At 36.5% G+C, this 9,892-nt stretch overlaps 1 protein-coding gene across 1 annotated transcript; it reads right to left on the reverse strand.

The window, feature by feature from the left end:
- Window positions 1-241: 241 nt before the first annotated feature.
- LOC113755759 (polygalacturonase-like) lies at window positions 242-9,593 on the reverse strand. The gene is made up of 5 exons (XM_027299668.1): window positions 9,165-9,593; window positions 7,470-7,759; window positions 7,131-7,359; window positions 6,728-6,942; window positions 242-518 (listed from the first exon to the last, which is right to left on the reverse strand). The coding sequence occupies exons 1-5, from the start codon at window positions 9,591-9,593 to the stop codon at window positions 242-244; spliced, it is 1,440 nt and encodes a 479-aa protein (XP_027155469.1).
- Window positions 9,594-9,892: the final 299 nt, after the last annotated feature.

Consider the following 9,892-nt stretch of genomic DNA (forward strand, 5'->3'; position numbering starts at 1 on the left):
CTGGCTCGCTTCTCAATTTAAGTCTGTTTTGACAAAAAAGAAGCGTCCCTTGATTCTTGGGTCATATATCACCCATTTGGCTGTTAACTTGCAGTTGCTTGATCTCTCTAACCATGATTTACATGTTGCTTGTCAAATGGAGGCTTTGGACATCCCGTGCTTGGAGCGAATGGATTTGGTACGGGAGGGTGACAACGGGTAGGAGATTGTTCCCCCGAGGCCGATTAGACCTCCTCCTCGTTCATCCTTTGCCAACGCTTCCACGGCGGGCGGTGACCCCGGTCCTTCTTCTTCCGCTCCCCCCTCCGGCCCTACGGCCGAGGAATGGCACCAGCTCCGAAACACGGTTGAGCGGCTTGAGACACGGCAGAAACACATGGACGTTAACATTCACAATATGGCGCAGAATCTCGCGGCATTTATGCAGCAAGCCGGGTTCCCTCCTCAGATCCCGCCTAACCCTCCCATGTTCTGACGACTCTGGGGAAGTACCGTTACCCTTCTCTTTACTTTTAATGCTGGTTTAGCACATTGAGGGCAATGTGTCATTTAGGTGTGGGGGGGTCTTTGTTTGAGTGCTAGATATTTCCCATTTCCGTTTCTGGGGTGTTTTTCCTATGTTTTTAGTTTAAGTATTTTCTGTTTAGGTGTTGTTCCTTTATCCCTTTTGGGTGTTTTCCCTTACTTTTATCTTGGTGAATATGTTGGCAGCTCACTTTCTTCTTGTTAGTTGTGGTTTATACTATGACTTGAGTTTCGGTGGCAAGTAAGAGCATGCTGTCTTGGTGAATATTTGGAGTTTAGGACTTGGTGCAATTTATGGCTAACTTGTTTAGGCGATGTGAATATTTTGCTGGCATTGTGGGCAGATTGGTCTCCTGTTTACCTTAGTTCTCCATATTTAGGACATGACACAGGCTATGATCTGTAATTACTTGGTATTTTGGTGCTTATTGGTGAATAATATATGGCTATACTCCGCTAGTGTCGCCACCTAGTAACCGGGAGCCTTCACCACAAGTGTCGGCTCTCGCGTCAAAAAGTGGCGTAACTATGAGTAAGTAGTTCTGACGCTGTGAAAAGTTGAGTAACTGGGCTCTTTCATCTAAAAATGTCAGAGTTCGCGTCAAAAGACTTGAATAGCTTGGGACTAAGCGTTATTCGTGTATTATAAAAAAAAAATAGAAAAAGAAAAAAAAAAGAAAAAAAAGAAAAAAGAAAATCAGATGTGGAAAATTTGAGTTTATGATCATGTTGGCCTGCCGATCCTTGGTTCGCACTGTTGAGATTTTGGTTGCCAGTTGACTTAATTACTGACTGTTGTTAGTTAATATTTGGATTTCCTAGGCGAGTTAGCCATGAACTGGACAGGTCTATGAACTTAGGAGCTAACCGGGAGGGATGCCTCTCTACACTTAGCCACTAAATCTTGATTTTGGTATAAGCACAGCTGGTAATGATAATGTGAAAGCTAGCCATTGTTGAGTTGAGTTGTCCCCATGCTTGAGGGCAAGCATGATTCAGGTGTGGGGGGAATTGATAGGGTATAATTTGTTAGTATTTTTATTATTAATTTCCCCTTCTATCCCTGACAAATATTGTGTTAATTGCTGATATTTACTCATATTTGGTATTTTGAATGAATTTCAGAAGTGAAGCGGAAAATTGCCAAATGGTCCTACTAGCAATAGGAGACAAGAGTCAATTCGGCAGGGCCTATCCTTGGTAGTTCATCCTCTCAATTCGGTGGAGGCCCACGGAATAGCTTTGGTCCTCTGGCTCTTAAGAAAGCAACGTAGGAAGCCAAGAAAGTAGAACTTGGAGGCTTGTACCTGGTTGGTGGGGACCGCGCAGAGGCTCAAAACATTGAGAAGGATTCGGCAGTCTTGTGATATATCGTGGGGACCACTGGATGAGCTTGGAGTAATCTTTCTCTTGGCTCTTTAAAAGGCAACGAACGTACAGAAGCAAGGGGACCACCTTTTAGTTTTAGTTTTTAGCCTAGTCTTTAGTTTTTCTTTTTTCCTTCTCCTGACTAGCCTCTGGCACACGCCAGGTGTTCGACAGTATTCCCCAACGGGAAGAACATCGTTTATTCCCCACGTTCTAATACAAGCGGGATGCTTTTGCATTTTATTAATTCGTGTGGTGATTTAATTATGCGGCGTGGCTAAGTATTCCATCTAGTCAAGGGTCAACTCGACGGTGCAGTCCCGAAAATCTGTGAGATCTAATTAGTTTTCACGTGTTCCTTTATTTATTAATATTTGCACGTTGTTTGTTTGAATTTTCATGGGATTATTTTATTACTTGGATGTCAAGGGCCCGACGTTCAATGTGATTTATTAATCTCGTGCCAAGTTAGTCAATTAAATCCGTAATTGTTTGATTGATTAACATTAGTGGCAACTGGTGTGTTTACACATTAGGGGAACGTGCAATCTAATTTAAATAACCCTCGTAGTGTGTTATTGATTAGGGCTATGTTTTTCTGGTTATTAATGCAATTGGAGAATTAATTCCTATGGTCGTACCTAGGAGTACTTTTCTGGTTAGGGGTGATTAATGGTCGTACCTTGGTCACCTATAAATTAAGGAAAAATTTGTCATTAGAGTTCATCGATGGCTATAACTAGCCTGTTAATAAATTAAGTGAACCTCTCTTGCATCAATGATCGGATAAATGGACTGTGCCTGAGTAGTTGCATCCTTGGCTAGAATTTATTTATTCCTGATTAAATTCCTGCTATATTTGTGCTAGTTATTTATTCATTTTTAGTTAAATTGCTTAATTGTTTTTAGTTTCATTCTGGTGAAATCCCCCCTTGTCAATTGGACTTTAAAAGAGACAGATATCTCCAGTCCCTGAGGAGACGACCCTACTTGCCACTGTCTACTATTTAGTAATTTGTATCAACTAATTAATTCTGGTATATCGGGTTAAGCAAACTCTTCGGGAACTGGGTGAATCAAGTAACCCATTGCACACCTAGAGTCCCTACTCCAGTACCTAGGGTTAATTATTGACTGCTTTTAGTGGTAGCTAGGTTCTATATTTATTATTATTATTGCACAGGTTCGGCACCTGTCAAAGCCATGTGAACTCAAAACATGCACATGACTTATAGATGTTTTTTTTTTTTTGGCTTTGTTTGCTAAAGAATATTCGAATTGGATAAGAGATCTTGGAATTCTGATCTCTGGATTCTTGTTAATTTGTTGATTTATCTATTTTTTGTCAGCAAAAGATACGGATTCTTCTTCAAATATTAATTCAGCTCTTCAGCTCGTTAACAGTCTATTTGAGATTTGGGTTGTAGGGTAGACAAATCAAGCTCTAAGGTAGTGTAACATAGTTTAGGTTTTTGACTAAAGTCAAGAAACTGTAAACAAAAAAAAAATTAGTGGAAAATGATTATGCTTCTAGTGATTGTACTCATGTTCACCTTGATTCAAATTATTATTTTTTCTGATTCAATTCTCCTCGATTATCCAAATCAGCCTTTGATATTGCAGCGTAATCAAAGCTGTTGGATTGGGAATAGTGAACTCCATGAGCCAATCATTGCTCAAGGATGACGGGTATTTTACATACGTACAAGTTAAAAAATCGAATTACACCCGTTCACTGCAAGTATATAGGTCAACTAGTAGTTTAGGGTATATATCGGGTCGATCCCACAGGGAAAAGTGAACAATTACCGGTATTACTAAAGCTTCTCTATTATTTAGACTATCAATGAATTATAACAAATTTAACCTACTGAAATTACACAAATAAAAGCTCCTTAGGTTGTGGTATCCCTAACTACTCATGCAAGTGCTATATTTGGATCATTGAGTACTACATCTAGGCTAGTTATGGTGTAATTTCCTTATGCATTTGAATCCTACTTTCGTAGTGAATCAATTATACTTATAACTAATCCATACCTATTCTCATGGTTATGAAATTAGTTACAAGTTCATTTCTTCAGTGAAATTACATGAAATGAATCACTAAAAACCACATAGGTGCACCTCTACTTTCGTGAGTGTACTCCCTATATCTAGCACTTCTTGAACTAGTGTTAAATCTCAATTTTCATTGCAGAAACAACACCTTGGATAATCACAATCAGTGGTACCAGATTAATCATGATTTAAAGAGCCAAAGTGCTAAATAACTTGTTCAAATCATAGCAATCAAATAACCAAATAATAAACACTAACAATTATAGAAAGTTCAACCAAACCCAAGGCATAAACTTTAGAGACACATATTAAACACAAAATCCAGAACTTGTATATTAACTAAACTTGGAATCAAGTACAAAAGATAAAGATTTGGAAGGAATACAACCCTTGTCACATGAGCTTTCTTCCTTGCCTTCTTCATCCTCTATCTTCTTCTTTATCTAACTAATAACAAGAATGGATGAACTATCTTACTCTATACTAAGCTAAACTAACACTAAGAGAATGGAAAAGCTACATTTTTACAGATTCCAAGCTTTTCCCGTATGATCATAGACCTCAAATGTCTCTGCATATAAGCTGATGAAAAGTCCTTCCCTTACCAGTCAAAAATTTCTGCTATGACTCTCCACTTTGATTCTCCAAATCTGGTGTTAACCAAGTCAACAAACACAAAGTTCCAGCCTCTTTACTCTACCGTATATTTTTGACTTGATAATAAGCTATTTTTCTTCCTTTGTTCATCAGAAACATATGCAGCCTACGTTTTCTCTCCAACTCTAGCTGAAAAGTAGTGTGAAGATGAGAAAAATCGCTGAGCCAATTGCAGAAATTCGGCTGCCATACGCGTTTTTACTTTTGACCTCAATTCAACTGCATTTTTCTCCATGATGAAGGCCGAACTGGCTTTTGTGCAAATCACAAAAGTTGTAGCCCTTTGGGTTAGCTTTCCAATGCTCTAAAACAAATCCAAATCGGAGTTGTGTATCCTGAGATATGATCGAAATACTATCACCTGGTCAAACCTCTGTTTCCAATTCCGACCACAGAGTGCAGCTTCTGTATTCCAACTTTTTGCCCATGAATATGGTAGAAATGGATTTCGATGTCTTCATACAAATTGTATATCTCTTTCTTAGCTTTAAAACAGTATAAAGATCACCTCAATCCGATCAGTGTAGCTCTAGATATAGTCGAAATACCGAAGAGTGTCAAAACTGTCTTGACTTGCATTTCCTTACTTAAACGTTTTTCACTTCATTTTTCTTTTTACCACTTTGAATTCATCACCAAATCTCTATTTTTCACTTCAATTGACATCCTTTGGTGGTTGAATCATCATTCCTGTATGAAAATGAAGTTTTTACTATTAAAATCAATAGAAATGCAATATTAGCCACTTTTACAAAAAATGTATATTTTTACCAAAACCTTAGTTATTTTAATTATAAAACTAAATAATCAACTCAAAATTTACTAATAAAATGCACTTAAAAATACGTAAAATAAACTCTTATCAAAGGACAAAGAAAAAATTAATAACGTTCTAAATCTTTTTTTTTTTTTTTGGGATGTTTGACCTTCATAGAACATATTGTAAGTTCAATTATTCAGTTTCGAGAAAGGCCCACGCGTGGAAAGATTTCTGGATTGTGATTGGAGTTGTTCATTATATATGTTATACAAACACAAGAACAAGGCCCGGGTACCGTGTTAGGGGATGACATGCCTGCATGTATTATTATTGTTGCCTTGCCTCATATCATACTTTGCCAGTCTCGACATTTCCCAGCAGATTTAATCTGTACTCGTGTTTGAGAAAATAGAGTTAAATAGAGAAAATACTTGTATGATAATAATTGTTAGCTGTGCATTTATGTGATTGGTTAGAAATGATTTAAATGTATGAATAAGTGCCTATATGGGCACTCATTAGAAAAATACAGGATGAAAATGCACGTTATAACGTAAGAAAGATGAATGGTTATAACTCTTTAAGCAGCTTCTTATAGCAAAAACTTCTAAAACTGGATCTCATCTCGACTGTAACACCAATGAACCAAATTCATCCATAGAAAAATTAATTACAACTTGAACTTGCTAGTAATCGGTTGAATTAACTTTGTTTATATGTGTCTCATATGATTGATCGTGTTTCATTGTATTTCCCTACTTGAAACCTCAGTCTCTGATATCCATATGGAAAAGGACACCCTATATATGGGTGTACAAATTAAGAAAAAAAATTATTTATTTTATTAAGACCAATGGAAGTTATTAGAATTTTTTTTTTCGCGAACCAAAAAAAGTATATTATGAATTTTTCCGAAGAAATAAAAAAAAAGAAATTATTAGAGGTTAAAATAGTGGAAGTTATTGGAAGTTACTGAACTTTGGTAATTATGAAATCTGTCACTTTTTGCACATTTTATAAGATTTTATTTTTCCAATGTTTATAGATTTTTCTGTTGGATAATATTGAGTTATTATCATTATTATCAATATTGAGTACTAGCACCTACTCTTTTTTATCCTTAAATTTCATTTCTTTCTATGATTCATACTTCTTTGGCATTGGATTACAAATTTTTCATTAAGATAAACCCTTTAAATCTGATTAGTCCAAAAACATAAAATTTTGTAGGATAAGAACAAAGGGGCCATGCAAATTGAGTAACTTAAATTAAATCCATTTTACTATTGGAAACTAATTCTCAGTCTATTGCATGGCCAGGCGAACGATAACACTACGCCAACGCCTCAGCCGCACGTAGTTCCAGCAGGGCCAAGCAGACCAAGTGTAGTTCCAGCAGCATTGGCACAAGATGATTTGGCTGGTTGATTTTTGTATGTCAACTTCACATCTTCCAATCTTATTCCGCTGCATGGATTCTTCTTGCTACAATCAAATTTGACTGCAATTTCTGTTGCTGATGTTCCGTGGATGTCTTGATACGTAACATCATTTATTTTTATGCCAGACACCTGTCAAAAATATTGAAGTACAAGTTATCAGAAAATTTTGTGCATTTTGAAATATGCAGAAAGAGATTTTCACCTAGTTGTCCATCTTCATGCTTTACTTTCTTTTGTTCAAATGGAAAAAGGGTTAACACAAACTCTTCATTATCTTTAGCCAGGAAGTGAAATAATTTATATATGTAGAAGTTTACCTGGCCAGGACAGTTGATGTTATCTGGGCAATAGTTCTGATCAATAATGATGGGGTTTTGGACATTGATCATAGTGGCATGCTGGAACAAAACATCCTTGACAAAACCTTTGCTTGGCCTACCCCATGATTTAATCCTTACACCATTCTGTGTATTCTTGAATGTAACATTTTTTACAGTCACATTCTGGACTCCCTCTTCTTCAAAATCTTTTCCAAGACTCCCAATGCTGACCCCCAATAATAATAATAATAATAATAACAATAATAATCAGACTCAGATTTTCCAAATAAATAAAATTGGTTCTTTAAAAAGAAGATGATTATTAATTTTAGTTACCTGATACCATGGCCAGGGCCACAAAGAACATTTTCAATCCACAAACTAGTAGTGCCAGGGCCAATTGAAACGCAGTCATCTCCAGTACTGATCTTGGAATTCAAGATTGTGACTCCTGATGAATATTGCACATGAATCCCGTCCGTGTTGGGGCTGTTTCCGGCCGCCGAAACCTTTACTCCTTGCAGTTTCACGGTATTGCAGCCGTTGAACACCAAGTGGAATAATTGGCTATTGAGAGAAGTAAGGCCGGCAATTGCAATGTTGTTTGAGTTGGTAAATCCCAATGTCTGCATGCATGAAAAAAGGCCATTTAAAAAAAAAGAAGCATTACTTAGACAGACTGCAGGCCATTAAGTTGCTTAGCTCATACATCTTAGCAGCATTTAGATTTGAATGGTTCCTTGAAAATGTGCCAAAAAAATGTATTTAAAGAAATCAGATTCATAATTTATAGACAGCCCAAAATTTCGTTGAATTGAGAACTCAAAAGGCCAAATTAAAGGAAGTAATGGCATTTCTTGCTAATATAATGTCTAGATATATTGCCACTTTGACAATTAATGAGTGTGAGTAAGTTTAACGGAAATGTTAGTTATTAATTATTTCTCATTAGTGTGACAATTAATTAGTTTTATTCTTATAATTATCTCTTATCAACTTTTTCTTTTTTGTCTCGCTCTCTTGACATCAGTTAGAACGCATTTGGTAAGCGAGTTTCATACTAAGCTAGTCATTTGTGATACATATAATTTGGTTAAAATTAATCGAAATGAGTTAATGGGTATGATAAGCCCATTCTATGGATTTTGTGACCATCTACTTTTTAGTGGCTACCTACCGATGTTTTAATTAAAATTAAAAAAGATAAAGAAATATTAGAAGAAATTGAGAAAGTGGAGGAACTATAGAAGAGAAAGGAGTGCAAAAAAGAGGGGAAAAAAATGCAAAACGTATACTTAAATTTTAGGTACCAAACATTCTACTATATGTTTCAAGAAAAACCAAATACCATTAACTAGCTAATTATAATTATAGCGACCTTGATAAACATTTATCAAAAGGCTCCAGATCAGTTATTGAATGCGAGACAGTCTAACCCTAATAAATGTTTAGAATAACCATTCCACTAGGTGGTAATAATCAAATGCAAAAAAAAAAAAAAAAAAAAGTGAATGCCCTCGACAGCAGAAAAGAAATATATGACAAAGGAGTTTGATGTCATTTGACATGGAATTCCTATACGCATAAATCCACGTACCAGAATACATCACTATCTACTATTTGCATTTCCAATTATGTTGAAAATGGGTAAGCATTTTATTCAAGTCATATGACAATTATTTTAGGCTTCCGATAAAGAAAGAGGAAATGAGAAGTCTCTGCATTCAAGGGTCAAGGCCTCTATGTAGTGTAGGTATGAGTTTTGATTGAATGATAAAATTGGAGTGATTAAATTCACTCCAATTTGGCATTCATAAGCACTTTCTGAGCAGTTTAATTGATAAAACGCTTTTGTAATGGACGGGTTACGAATCTGAATCATCACAGTATTAATTGATACCTGCAGTTAAATCCTCAGGGAAGTTAGTATTGTATAATATATCGTACCCTTTAGAGTAATGTAAATGATGTCGGTTCTTGTTTTGGAAAAAAAATAAAGTTTCAAAACAATATTGAGACTATCCAACCTACCGTTGCTCCCTGAGGACAATGCTTGCCGGAGTTTTTGCAAGCCCAGAGACCAGTCCCTTGGCCATCAAGGGTTCCACCGTAAATCGAAAGTCCATTAACTGTTTCAAACTTGAGCCAGTTACCGGAATGTCCAAGAACATTATAATCAGATGGAGCAACAAGGGTTCCATCGATGCGAATGGTTATAGCATTGTTCTTGCAATTTTGGCCCCAAAATGAGGCTCCACCAACCAAAAATCTTCCCGGTGGAACATAGATTGTTGCAGGCGCAACTGAGGCACAAGCTGCAGCCCATGCACTCAGAAAAGAATTCGTGGAATCACTTCTCCCGTGAGATTTCGCCCCGTAACTCTGCACATTGTACGTTACACTCTTTGCTGCTGACAAGAGGAAGGAAAAGAAGAGAAATGGGATAGCGAGAAATCTCATTTTGCTGTTCATTTTCTTATCAGGGGTGGCTACTAGAATCTGTAAAGGCTAAGATTAATTTTGCTGTAATAATCTGAGGGATGAGGAACTTGAAAAGCAATGGGCGATATTTGTAGGCTTGGAGTGGATGTAGGGATCGAGCAAATCACGCCATGCTGCCAATAGTTTTGTTGCTTTAATTTCTTGTGTTTAGTCAATGTCAGAAATGGCAGTTTAACTTTAACCAACAAAAACAGTATGAGCAAGCGTGAAGCACAAGAAGAAGAGGAAACAGAAGAATTATCGGCTGAAGTTCTTAT

Source organism: Coffea eugenioides, unplaced genomic scaffold (genome assembly GCF_003713205.1).
Source record: "Coffea eugenioides isolate CCC68of unplaced genomic scaffold, Ceug_1.0 ScVebR1_1699;HRSCAF=2596, whole genome shotgun sequence".
Taxonomy (NCBI): domain Eukaryota; kingdom Viridiplantae; phylum Streptophyta; class Magnoliopsida; order Gentianales; family Rubiaceae; genus Coffea; species Coffea eugenioides.

Coding starts and splice junctions, on each gene's coding strand:
- LOC113755759 (XM_027299668.1), bottom strand. CDS start 9,593: ATGAGATTTCTCGCTATCCCATTTCTCTTCTTTTCCTTCCTCTTGTCA. Junction 6,943..7,130: donor ACATCAACTGTCCTGGCCAG/GTAAACTTCTAC, acceptor TATTTTTGACAG/GTGTCTGGCATAAAAATAAA. Junction 519..6,727: donor CTTGGCCCTGCTGGAACTAC/GTGCGGCTGAGG, acceptor GTGCTAAACCAG/CATTAAAAGTAAAGAGAAGG.